The sequence below is a fragment of the Pseudophryne corroboree genome, chromosome 3, assembly GCF_028390025.1.
Source record: "Pseudophryne corroboree isolate aPseCor3 chromosome 3, aPseCor3.hap2, whole genome shotgun sequence".
NCBI lineage: Eukaryota > Metazoa > Chordata > Amphibia > Anura > Myobatrachidae > Pseudophryne > Pseudophryne corroboree.
This window is the reverse complement of record NC_086446.1, coordinates 426,066,886-426,081,048: the sequence shown is the minus strand read 5'-3', so window position 1 is coordinate 426,081,048 and position 14,163 is coordinate 426,066,886. Positions and strand designations below refer to the sequence as shown.

At 47.4% G+C, this 14,163-nt stretch overlaps 1 protein-coding gene across 5 annotated transcripts in view; it reads left to right on the top strand.

The window, feature by feature from the left end:
* Positions 1-14,163, top strand: part of L3MBTL1 (L3MBTL histone methyl-lysine binding protein 1) — a 151,797-nt gene that overhangs the window by 40,001 nt on the left and 97,633 nt on the right. For all 5 annotated transcript variants that reach the window (XM_063960300.1, XM_063960297.1, XM_063960298.1 and 2 more), the window contains exon 8: positions 8,543-8,634. In XM_063960300.1, the coding sequence (XP_063816370.1) occupies positions 8,543-8,634 (92 nt within the window). The remainder of the gene's footprint in view (positions 1-8,542; positions 8,635-14,163) is intronic.

Genomic DNA, 14,163 nt, shown 5'->3' with positions numbered 1-14,163 from the left:
CACACAAGACATCTTGGTGGAGAACGGACCACTGAATCACAACCTTCGAAAGATACCTTTACAGGAGTCACCTTACGTTGTACATTGTGAGTTTGGGTACGCAGTGTGTTATACCCCAAAGATACCTAGATGAGTTTACAGTCTGCATTCGTTGTGTGAGTTTCAGGGTACGCTCCCAATCGGACTATCCTTCACTCAAACATTTTCACGTTTTGTTTCAACACTTTATGGTGGATTAAACACGAGTTTATGGGAAAAAGAGGATAAAAGATACCTTTATGAACACATATTGATATTATTTTATGTGAGTTTTGGTACGCAGGATTTTGTTATAGAGACAATTAACACAGAGACTATTTGCAAATAAGAAGGAACTACACATTGGTGGTTGTTTTTGTTTTTATTTTTACAATTTGAAACCAATGGACCAGAGACCACCTGCTAGAAGAATCACAAAGAGGAATATCAACATTCAAAGAAAGAAATAAAGGGACGTATTTTTGTATATTGCGCTGAGTGTGTAGAGAGGGCTTAAATCTTGTGTACGGTACTTTCCTGGTTTGTGTGGCTGCTACAGGGAGAAAGTAAGAGGGTCCCCAAGCGGAACCCGCCATTAAACTGCATTCCGTCCACCATCTGGGGAGACAGACCGCACCGCTGGCATGGACACTGTCACTGGGTAGAGACCCCGCTAGACCACTAGGGCATTGGCGCACACGTCGGGTGTACTAACACCCCATTTACTAAGGCTCAGTTGTTCCTGGGGTGGAAGTCCAGCATAGGGGAGGCGGCGCTTGACCTGTAGCCCCTCCCTCGGCCCAGGGCGCCATCTCCACGCAAATTTCCCTCCCTGGAGCTGCCTCACACTCTCCCTCACTCTCTGACTGAGATACTGGGTGCCATCTTCACAGCATAGCTGCAGCAGGTCTCCGGGATTGCAGGGCAGGGTCTCCCTTGTAGAGCTGACCTGTATACAGCGTTGAGACTTTACAAACACTTAAGTAACCTACATGTCCTGAGACAGCGTTAGTTGAGAAAAAGTGTACCTTACAGAATATATTGTACGAGTATTCTGATATAACCTCCGGCCACTGACCGTGTTGTGATATATACATATATATACTAGTCCAGTGCAGCTTTATTGTGATAATAATTTCTGCATTGCCTATGACTGTGTGGCTGTATCTGCTGTGTGGTTTCACTCTCAGTGTTTCCCAGATATAACAGTCACTATATTCTGTACCCTGGGCTAGGTGCGTCTGGGTCTTATAATATAGTCTTACACAGTATTTGGGCCTAATTCAGATCTGATCGCTGGGCTGCGTTTTTTGCTGCCCTGCAATCAGATAGTTGCCGCCTACAGGGGGAGTGTATTTTCGCTGTGCAAGTGTGCGATCGCATGTGTAGCAGAGCTGCACAAACTGATATAGGGGGTCATTCAGACCCGAGCGCACGCTGCATTTTTTCTTGGCTGTGCAATCGAGTCTGAACATCACATGCATGTGGCCCGCAAAGCGCAGGTGCGTTGGCCGCCGGCGACGGGCAGCAACAATTCTAACGAAGAAAGTGATCGCACCGGCGATCGCAAGAAGATTGACAGGCAGAAGACGTTCGTGGGCGGCAACACACCGTTTTCTCGGCGTGTCCAGTGAAAGTATATTCCACAGTGTTACAGTCGCATAATAACAGGTTTTATCCAAAGGTATTGTTTTGTCTGGCTTAATAGTACTATAATAGCCCTGTTGTTGCATATATATCATAATGTCTAACAGAAAGGGCAGTAAATCTGTGGAAGCTCCTGCATCATGAAGGAGCTTCCACAGGGGAAAGTGTAGTATGATGGTCTGTGTATTACTTGTCATGCACCTCCCAGTCAGTCCGGAGCTCCTTCACCTACTCAGGAGCCACCCTGGGCTGCGTTCACCACCCTGCTGGGTACTCTGGTGGAACGCCTAGCGTCCCCTATGGGACCACCTGTGCCATTACCACCACAAATTTGGGTATGGGTCGTTGGGTCGACCCTACTTAGGTTGACAGTCATTAAGTCGACAACTGAAGGTCGACATGGGCATTAGGTCGACATGGGCATTAGGTCGACATGTACTAGGTCGACAAGAGAAAAGGTCAACTTGAGGTTTTGGACTGTTTTTGGTGTCGTTTTCTTCGTAAAGTGACGGGGAACCCCAATTAGTGCACCGTGTCCCCTCGCATGGGCAAGGTTACCATTCCAATCGTAGTCCACATAAATCGTCAAGTATGGAAAAGTCCCAAAAAATAACAAAATAAAAATGTGAAAAACTCATGTCGACTTTTTGACCTGTCAACCTAGTACATGTCGACCCAATGACCATGTCACCTATTGACCATGTCGACCTTCAGTGGTCGACCTAATGACTGTCGACCTAGGCTGTGTCAACCTAACGACCGTATCCCCACAAATTGTCCTTATGGTTAATCCGTCTTGGGCAGAAAATTTGTCTAACCAACTGCAGTAATTAAATCAGTCTCTGGTTAGACAGAGATCTATCCCAGGTCACTCCCGTGTCCCTGGGCCCTCTAAGCGGGCTGCTTCCTCGTCACAATCTACAAACCTCTCTGATGATTCATCTGAAGAGGAGGGTGGTATACGGTCCTGTAAGACACTAAATCATGTGTTACTGATGAGGATTCTCCCTTGCAAATTGATGTCCCTGCCTTGGTGGTTGCTCTTAAGCATATCCTGCAAATCACTGATGTGGAGGATTCCACTACTGTGGCAAAGAAAACTGATAAGTTTAAACAGCAGAAGGTGGTTAAAACTGTATTACCCCACTCTGATCATCTAGTGGACATCACACGGGAACCCTGGTCTAGGAACGAAATTCCCTATTCCTAAACAGGCCTTGGCTCGCTATCCTCTTCCTGCAGTGTTGTGTAACAAATGGGAGACTCCACCGCCAGTGGATTCTCATGTCACCCACCTTGTGGTATCGTCCACTCTGCCTGTCACCACTGTCACCTCGCTAACGGAGCCGACAGATAAGTGTGTGGAGGCATGCCTGAAATCTATATACTCCCTTACAGAAGTTGTTCATAGAACTATTGCTGTATCTTGGGCGGCGAAAGGTATTGAGGCGTGGGTTCAGGCGTTAGAGGAAGAGCTGCCCGAGGATATTTCTGACAATGCCAGACAATACCTGTCTCACATTACCACCGCTTCCTATTACATTCAGGAAGCATCCTCTGAGGCGGGAGTAATGGCAGCTGAGGCGTCGACTACGTCTCTCCTGGCTTGTTGCATTCTGTGTTTGAGGTCATGGAAAGTGGACCTGGTCTCCAAATAGACTTTGGAAGTACTCCCCTTCACTGGGGACATTTTCTTTGGGAAAGACCTAAATAAAATTTTGTCTGAATTAGCAGCTGCTAAAACAGCTTTTCTCCCAACTTCTAATCCTTCTGAACAGAAGCCAAAAGGTACCACTTTTCGGTCCTTTCGGCCTCAAGGAAAAGCAAAGGGTCCGTAATACCCGAGACAACGAGACAATCTTGTGCTCCCAAAACCACCAAGACCAAGGCAAAACAATCCTGGGCAGCCCGTCAGCCTTCTGCAAAACATGACAAGCCTGCTGCATGGTGGGGCGGGCCTCCCCCCTGGGGGGCCCCAGGGTGAGAGGCCGACTTCTACAGCTCACCCAGGTCTGGTTAAAGACCACTTTTGATGCACGGGTGCTGGAAGTTGTCTCTCACGGGTATGCTGTCTCCTTCAAGAGACGCCTCCCTCACCAGTTCTGCACTACGGCTCTCCCTTTGGATCCGTTAAAGGCGCAAGCTCTACAAATGGTTGTGGGTTCTCTCGAGTACAGGAGTGGTTGTGCCAGTACCTCAGTCCCAGAGGGACAGAGGTTACTACTCGACCCTGTTTCTGGTCCCGGAACCCAATGGGTCTTTCTGGCCTATACTCAATCTCTAATCTCTGAATAAGTTTGTGAGAGTATCCAGGTTTTGTATGGAAACACTGCACTCAATTGTGCTGGGTATGGAACCGGGAGACTACTGTACATGGTATCCCTGGATATACAGTACAAGATGCATATCTGCATATTCGTATTGCCATGTCGCATCAGCAGTTCCTGTGGTTTGCTATTGGCAACCTTCACTACCAATTCCAGGCTCTGCCATTTGGACTGGCTACCGCTTCTCGGATCTTCACCAAGGTCATGGCCGTGATGACAGCCCATCCCCATCGCCAGGGAATCAGACTCCTCCCGTACTTGGATGACCTGCTGATTCTAGCAAATTACCACAAAGTCCTCCTCAGTCATTTGCACTTGATGGTGGATTTTCTGCAAGCCCATGGATGGCTAATAAATTGGAAAAAGTCCCCGCTGGTCCCGGCTCAGAGCATGGTGCACCTAGGGGCACTCTTGAACACACACAATCAGAGACTGTTCCTGTCTCCAGACAAAGTCCTGAAACTACAGGACAAGATCAGACACTTAATTCGTCGCCCTCGAGTGTCGATACACTAGGCGATGCAATTCCTTGGCCTGATTGTGTCTTCTTTCGACATGGTTTAGTACGCTCAATTTCACTCTCGTCCCCTACAGCGATTGAACCTATCAAAATGGGACGGCCTACGTCATCGGATCAGATACCAGTTGGTCTTGTTGACTCTGGAGCTTCGTCTGTTGCTATCCTGGTGGCTCCAGGAACAGAAATTGTGCAGGGGCCCATCCTTTCTGGATCTCCAACTGGGTCCTACTGACAATGGACACCAGTCTATGGGGATGAGGAGCGGAGTTGGAACAACACTTGCTTCAGGGTCGTTGGACCAAGGAGGAATCACTCCTACCAGTCAACGTTCTGGAGCTAAGGGCAGTGTTCAATGCACTGACCCTTGCCCAACACCTCTAGTACGGAACAGGCCTGTTCAGGTACAGTCGGACAACGCCACCCTGGTTGCATACATAAACCATCAAGGCGGCACTCAAGGCCACATGACTATGATGGAAGTGTCAAAAATCCTTGGCTGGGCAGAACGCCATCTGACAGCCATTTCGGCAGTGTTCATTCCTGGCGTCCTAAACTGGGAAGCGGACTTCCTCAGTCGCCAGGACGTTCACTCCAGAGAATGGATCCTTCATCTAGAAGTCTTTCAACTCCTGGTGGAAAGGTGGGGCCTACCAGATGTAGACCTGATGGCGTCTCAACACAATCACAAGGTTCCAGTCTTCGGATCATGGACCAGGGATCCACAGGCAGAGTTCGTGGATGCACTGGGGGTTCTGTGGAACTTTCGGATGTCTTACATATTTCCTCCGGTGTCACTCCTGCCCAGGGTACAGCGGAAGTTCAAACAAGAAGGAGGAATGCTAATCCTAGTTGCTCCAGCGTGGCTCAGATGGCATTGGTTCTCAGACCTGCAGGGTCTGTCGACAGGGCATCCCCTTCTACTTCCTCAGCGTCAGGACCTCCTTGTACAGAGCCCTTGTCTTTATCTGGACTTGGCCAGACTGGCTTTGACGGCGTGGCTCTTGAAGCATCACTCCTGAGGGCCAAAAGATTTAATGAGGTGGTAATTTAAACTATGCTGAAGGCAAACTGGCCTCTGCCCGGATTTATTACAGGGTTTGGCATACTTATTTCACCTGGTGTGCTGATAAGAACTATGATGCTGGTAGATTTAAGACTTCCAGAATTCTGGTTTTTCTACAAAGTGGCCTGGATTTAGGTCCTCGTCTGGCCTCCCTCAATGTTTACATATCTGCCTTGTCGGTGTGGTTTCAGCGCAAGATTGCCTCTATACCTGATGTTCATACGTTCACTCAAGGTGTTCTAAATATTCAGCCTCCCTATGTCCCTCCAGTGGCTCCATGGGATCTGTCTGTTGTACTGAATGCTCTGCAAGAGTCTCCATTTTAAGCTCTTGAGTCGGTGGACCTTAAATGGCTCACGGCCAAGGTCCTGTTCTTGGTGGCTATTGCCACTGCAGGAAGGGTGTCGGACTTAGGCACTTTGTCCTGTCGTTCACGCTTTCTGATCTTTCACCATGATCAGGCAGTTCTGTGAACTAGCCCCGGTTATTTACCTAAGGTGGCGTCATCATTTCAGCTTAACCAAGAGATTGTGGTCCTGGCCTTTGTCTCTTCGTACTTGTCAGCCAAAGAATGTTCTTTGGATGTGGTAAGGGCTCTCCATGTCTACGTGGAGAGGACTGTCTCTATTAGGCAGTCAGATGCCCTCTTTGTCCTGTTTAGTTTCCACAAGCATGGCTGGCCTGCGAACAAGCAAACCTTGGCCATGTGGATTAGAATGGTGATTGCACAAGCTTATGCGCGGGCTGGACTCCCCGCTACTGCTGCGATTAAGGCCCATTCTATTCTGTCTGTTCTTGGACCTTCTTGGGCGGCCCGCCATGGCGCGTCCACAGAACAATTGTGCAAGGCGGCTACGTGGTCCTCGGTGAACTCGTGTCTTAGGTTCTATGCCTTTGATACCTTTGCCTCCCAGGATGCTTCTTTTGGATGCTGGATTCTCACATCCGTTAAGGCGCGTCCCCTCCCTTGAGGAACCGCTTTAGGACATCACCAAAGTTTCCCTGCGGAAACATGTGTACCCTGCTGCAGAAAAGAAGTGTTATGGTAGACTTACCATTGTTAACACTTTTTCTGCAAAGTACACAGGGTTCCGTAGGGCGCCCACCCTGACGCACCTTGCTTCTTTGGGTTGTATGGCATTAGCCACTGGTACCTTCTCCTGTTGTGGGTATGTGGTTCTATGTGACTAACATCTGCCTTCTCTCTTGCCTGCTCCTGCATTGGACTGGTTATCGAAACTGAGCTCTCAGTGCCTGGAGGCGGGGTTATAAAGAAGGCCCCTATGCATCCTGGGACAGCTAAAGCTTTAGCCTCTTGGTGCCTCTGGATCAAGATCCACTCTACACCCCGATGTTTCCCTGTGGAACCCTGTGTACTTCGCAGAAAAAGTGTTAACAATGGTAAGTCTACCATAACACTTCTTTTATGAATCATAGTAGTTCTATGCTCTAGTTCATGATATGTCACATTATAGGGCTGCCAGTACACATTATGTAACACAGTACCCCGAATTCCAATTATGGGGGGAATTGCCAATTAGCTGTGGTAATTTACCATGGCTAATTGGTTTGCCAGGGGCTATCCAATTAGCCCTGATGCGGCACGCTCCTCCACCTGATGACAGCACTTATCAGGAATTATGCGATAAGTGCCTTGAAAATACATAAGTCTGCGGCTTTGTATTTTCACAAGAAAAACATGTGTTTTTCGCGGGACCTAATTGGATAGGTTGATAAAAAAGCAAAAAATACATATTTTTCCGCCTGTGGCACTATCGCGGGTAATTGGATACCTCCCTATGACAGTTCATATTATACCACATTACAGCACTGCCCCAGTTCATATTATGCCACGCTATAGTGCCTCCACTTCATATTATGTCACATTACAGTGCCCTAGTACATATTAAGTAACATTATAATGCCTTCCAGTTCATTTAATACCACATTACAATGAGCAATTCCAGGGGTATAACTAGATATAGTGTAGGCCCCGAGGCAAATGTTTGCAAGGGCCACTATGTACCACCCATTGCTGAAAAATATATATAACACGTGTAACTTTGCAGGGAAGGTGGGCCCCTCTCCCTATGACAGTTCATATTATACCACATTACAGCACTGCCCCAGTTCATATTATGCCACGCTATAGTGCCTCCACTTCATATTATGTCACATTACAGTGCCCTAGTACATATTAAGTAACATTATAATGCCTTCCAGTTCATTTAATACCACATTACAATGAGCAATTCCAGGGGTATAACTAGATATATTGTAGGCCCAGAGGCAAATGTTTGCAAGGGCCACTATGTACCACCCATTGCTGAAAAATATATATAACACATGTAACTTTGCAGGGAAGGTGGGCCCCTCTCAGCTCCAGGCCCCATAGCAGCTGCACTCTCTATGCCCTTGTCTGGGGTGGCTGCATTCCTGCAGCCCATAGGTAAAATCCGACACTGCTTACAAACATGAATCATGCCTTATGTTAAAAACATATGTCTTATAGGGTGCCTATTAAGATTAAAAACATGCAGAATCTCCTGCACAAACTAATGCTAGAAATTGCAGTCCCCATTATTCTCAAAGCTTCACCACAATAACTAATACCTTTTGAAGATGGTGTTAGTTGTTCTAAAGCAATGGATTAAACATCGCCAGAGAGGGATCTCCTGGTCCCTGTGCCGAAGCCTTCATATTCCTTTGCTGCCATATACTGTATTGCAATTTTTGTTCTGCACATGCGCAGCCTAATGGCCCACATTCCTAGTGTCGGATAGCGACCTGCACATCTGCACAGCCTAATGGCTTCCTCTGCTAAATTCCTTTGTAGACAGTTTGTGTTTTATCCCTGACTCTTCTCATCTTTGACCCAACACTGTTCGCTTCATCCTTCCATCACCCATTTTTTCCTATAACGTGATTGAGGGCAGTGATATTATTTCCTATATTCTCTACTTAAAGTTTCTGGAGATGAGCTGGGAGACTCTTGGTCTTGGTCCTCCTACTTGGAGGAACAGAAATGCATTGCTGCTCCTACTGATGTCTTTTGGGAGGTGAGTAAGGCACTGGAAAAATACATAACATGAAAAATGTTAATTCCATTAATATAAAAGATTGATAAAACAATAAAAAACAACAACCCTACAATATACTTTTTTAAAGTATTCACTTAAGTAAAATAAACCTCAGTATTATTAGTAGTCACAATAAAAAATAAAAAGCAAAGAAATGAAACAGTTTAAATGCTTCTTCTAATAGATTATTAAACAGTATCAAAATGGATCACTAAATAAATCCAGTATTGTAATCCCAACTAAGCATGACCCGAACCCTAAAGTGAAACTGGAAAATCACGACCATGAAGCGGGGAACTGAAATATAGCTACGGGGTCTGATTTTAACAGTATTTTTAATACTCATTACAGCCTGGAGCATTTCCAATACTGGAGGAAATTAGTACATGGAGAAATATAGAGAAAACCAAATCTGATGGTTCTAGTTATCAGCTGGAGACTGAGAACAGGAGCACTCACTGATCTGTACCTTAAGATTGTAAAAGAACATGAACTCAGATGTGTGAAGTAGTGAAAAGAGTGGAGGAGTTCCCCATGGCAATCAATCAGCTTTGAAGTCACATTTACAGGTGAAACTCAGAAAATTAGAATATTATGTAAATGTTCATTTATGCAGAAGAGCTGAAGGCCGCTATTGAAGCATCCTGGTCTTCCATAACGATAACACCTCAGCAGTGCCACAGGCCGACAGACTCCATCCCACGCCGCATTGAGGCAGTAATTCATGCAAAAGGGGCCCAAACCAAGTACTGAGTACATATGCATGATTATACTTTTCAGTGGGCCGACATTTCTGTATTTAAAATCCTTTTTTTATTGATTTTATGTAATATTCTAATTTTCTGAGATTTTGGATTTGGGGTTATCTTAAGCTATAAGCCACAATCATCAAAATTATAACAAATAAAGGCTTCAAATATCTCACTTTGCATGTAATGAGTCTATATAATATATTAGTTTCATCTTTTAAGTTGAATTACTGAAATAAATGAACTTTTTCATGATATTCTAATTTTCTGAGTTTCACCTGTATTAAGTGCATTCTATAAAATATGTATGATTGCCATGGGCAACTTCTCCACTGGCTCACCCGGACTGGGGCTGTTATATTTCCCTGTATCCCTTACTGATGTAGGTGCGCATTTACAAAAAGGGTCTTGGCCACACATCACAGTCGTGTATCTTTGCCCCACAGATGCGTGTTGTGAGTCACAGAGACGTGGCCTTGTGGCAGATCCTGTCTCACTGCATACCAGCCGAGCAAAGCGCCGGGAGGCAGAGTTGCTCGGCCAGGCTGTGGGGTGGTTAGATCTGCACATCAAGCCTCTAGGCATTTGCCAGAAGTGCCAGATGGCCAGTCTGGACACTTTGTATCAGTGTGCTAGTCGCACTCATCTGGGTTAGCTGAGAAGTATGCATTCAGGCTTTATCTTGCTTTGCCCTATACATGAAAGGGTTTACTTTGGCAAGAACACCTCTGCTTCCGGTTGTACCCCAGTGGGGCATATGACGTGAATGCAATCGGTTCCCCTTTGCACAGTGAAACCTACAAAACCATTATTGCTGTAAAGGGAAGTCAAATTTTTGCATGTGGCTGCATAGGCAGGCTGACTAATCCGCACCCCTCCAGTCTACCTCTCAGGCCCAACCATCCATGTGCTTAACCCTAAAGCAGGGTATACATCTGAAAAATTGGGTTTGTGATGTCACAAAAACCATTTGCTTTGTGGTTTTGCACCATTACACTTTCGTAATTGAACCTTACACAGGGGTGTTATTTCAAAGCACCCAGGGCCCAATTAGGCGCCAGACACAAAGTGGCTGGATTTGCAAGACGGCATGAAAGTCAGATATACTTACGTACTTATTCTAATGTGAGGATTCATAGGACTAACTTGAGGAAGCTGCACCAACCACTGTTTTACAATCCATAACCGTAACTGTCATCGCTATTATTGCCACTTGCACCTGCCCTATGTTGAGTGCAAGCGATACGTCAGACATAGGCTTCCCTTCCCCGTAGCAAGGAAGTATAACTGCATGCCCATAACACTCCCACAACACGCCCATGACATTCCCAGAACACGCCCATGACATTCCCCGAACACGCCCAGAACACTCCCATGAGACAGACCTCTCGTATGCAACTGCAGTTTTGCCACCTATTAAAGCCCATTACAGGAAGAGAGATCCGTCCTAAATCCATCTAAATCGCAATCACAGTTTGCGGACACTCGCTATTTATAGCCATATAATGAGCTGCATCTGACTCAGAATCAGGCCCTTAATTCTAATATTAAAAAGAATAATGCATACAAAATAACCTATACACATACTTGCAGGCAAGCCTTTGCTAAATTTAAGTCATGTCATTTTCATCAGTGTCTGCAGTGTTCAGAAACATAATAGTCTGTAAAATGCAATAGAGTTCTATGGCAATTACATAAGTACTACACTATGACTTGGAAGCTTTGAGGTGCCATCACTTTTGGGGCATTTCACACGGGTCCATGTGCCATACCCTAAAAATACCCCTTAACCGTTTGCCTGGCCGTCAGATACACACTGTAGCCCGGCTGGCAGAAGAAAATCTTCTAGCAGCCGCCAATCACAGAGGGAATCCCGGCCCCTTTGCCTTCTGTACCCTCCCCCATTACCTGCCACACTGCAAGTCACTGTTGATCGGTCTGCACAATAGGACCCCCCACCCGATGACTGCGCAGAGGAGAAGCCGTCCGGAAAATGTAACTTAAGTTGTGATGGTTTCCGATGTTCCGATGGTGATGATCTGATGTTTGGGGGGGAAAAACTTCTATTTAACAAATTTATATATATATATATATATATATATATATATAATTTTCTCTTAAGTTCTAGAGGATGCTGGGGTCCATATTAGTACCATGGGGTATAGACGGGTCCACCAGGAGCCATTGGCACTTTAAGAGTTTAATAGTGTGGGCTGGCTTCTCCCTCTATGCCCCTCCTACCAGACTCAGTTTAGAAAATGTGCCCGGAGGAGCCGGTCACAGCTAGGGGAGCTCTACAGAGTTCTCTTAAAAAAGAGTTTTTTATTTCTTTTCAGATTTTGTTATTTTACAGGGAGGCTGCTGGCGACAGCCTCCCTACAGCGAGGGACTGGGGGGGAGGGCAATGTCCGCCCTGCGGGGTCTTGAGCCACTACTCCCCCTGACTGGACGTCAGCTCCAGAATGGTCTGATCACGCCCCGCCACAGGGGAACGCTCACCCCAGCAGCCAGCCGCCACCCCCTCAGGTGCTGAAGAAGTGGCGAGTGAGTCACTGTCCCCCCTTGCAAGCGGGGGGACAGTGTGAAGAGGGCGGCTAGAGGGTAGGAGCGCGGTCTTAACCACGCTCCTGGAAGGCTCAGCGGTACTGCGGTGAGGCGCTGGGGGGGGGGGGGGGCGCTCTGGGTCAGCTCCAGACCCTACACTGGTCACATCAAGCCTGTCGGGGTCTGCGGATCCAGGCCAGCACAACTCCTCCGGCCAGTATAATCATTCAGAGAGTGGGACGACAGCGCCATTGAGGGGGCGGAACTTCTCCTCAGAGTGGAACCAGCAGCGTTCAGCGCCATTTTTCCTGCCTGCACTCACTGCCAAGTGGATCCAGGTCCCTACAGAGCAATCTCCAGCTACTGTATCTGTACGGTACCAGGGGGTTGTAGAAGGAAGGGGGATGCTGTATTATGGGCTGTGTCACCTATTAAGGAGCACAGCCAGCGCGGGTTTAGGGTCTCCCTATACTCAAATAGCGCTGTGTGTGGGTTGGCTCCAATCTCTGCGTCTCTCTGCCACTCTTGGGGGGGGGGGGGGACTCTGTCTACATAATACCCTGTGTGTTTGAGGGTGTGTGACAACATGTCTAGGGACACTGTTTCATATGCTGCAGAGGATTTGTCTTCCCAGGAAGACTCCATACCATGTAATCAGGATTGCACTGTTTTAGCGCAGATCCCAGCTAGAGAGCCAGAATGGTTAGTCTCTCTGAGGGGGACTATTTCTCAGATTTCTGATAGGGTGGCTAGGACTGAGCATGCCAGTCAGGTCCTCCAGTCCTCTATGGTCTGATACTGCCTCCTCGGGGTACCCTGCGTTACATTCTCACAAACGTGCACTTGCAATTATGCAGGATGACACGGACACCGACTCTGATGCTGCAGACGGTGACGGGGATGTATTGAGGGAGACAGCATACCTTGCTAAGGGGGTGCAGTTGATGATTGAGGCTGTTAGGGATGTTTTACACATTTTGGACACAGCTCCCGAACAGGTGGAGGAGGCCTTCTTTACAGATAATAAGAAGCCCCTCCTCACTTTCCCAGCATCCAAAGAATTAAATGCTATCTTTGAAAAGGCATGGGAAACTCCGGAAAAGAAATTCCAGATTCCCAAGAGGGTCTTGGTGGCTTTTCCCTTCCCTGAGGAAGATAGAAAGAGATGGGAGTCCCCGCCGATCGTAGACGCCTCTGTCTCCAGGCTGTCCAAACAGGTGGTATTACCGGTCCCGGGGTCTACCGCGTTAAAGCACCCGGAAGATGGCAAGGTGGATGCTACGCTGAAATCCATTTACACGGCTTCAGGGGCTATATTGCGGCCTACTATAGCCTGTGCTTAGATTGCTAAAGCTATTGCCAGGTGGTCAATCACTCTACAGGAGGAGTCGTCTACGCTGGACAAAGGTGACGTTGATTTATTTTTACGTAATATTCAGGATTCTGCAGGGTTCCTGGTGGATTCCATTAAAGACCTGGGTTCCATGGCTGCGGGGATCTCCTCCATGACTGTCTCGGCTCGCAGGGGTCTCTGGCTGCGCAACTGGTCTGCGGACGCGGAATCCAAGAAGTGTGTGGAGGGCCTACCATACAAAGGTCAGGCTCTCTTTGGGGAGGTGCTGGATGCGTGGATTGCCATGGCTACTGTGGGTAAGTCTCCTTTTCTCCCCTCAGCGGCACCAGCTACGAAGAAGCCTTTTTCATCTTCCACGTCTCAGTCCTTTCGGCCCGCAAGGCCTAGAAAGAATAAGCCTTCGAACACCTTCTTCAGAGGTGGTCGTGCCAAGGGAAAGAAACCTGCTCCTGCAGGTTCCCAGACCCAGAAGCCCGCTTCTGATACCCCTAAGTCCTCCGCATGACGGTGGACAGCTAGGCCTGGAGGAAGGTCAGGTGGGGGCAAGACTCCAGCCGTTCAGCCACGTCTGGGTGTCGTCGGGTCTGGACCCCTGGGTTTTGGATATAGTGTCCAGAGGGTACAGACTGGAGTTTCAAGATCCCCCGCCTCACTGTTTCTTCAAGTCAGGCTTGCCAGCCCTGCTGGCGGACAGGACAATTCTTCTGGAGGCCATCAAGAAATTGGTGGTGTCAGAGGTCATTGTTCCGGTCCCACCTCAACAGTGGAACAAGGGTTATTATTCGAACCTTTTTGTGGTACCAAAACCGGATGGTTCGGTACGGCCTATTCTAAACTTAAAGTCTTTGAACCCTTACCTCA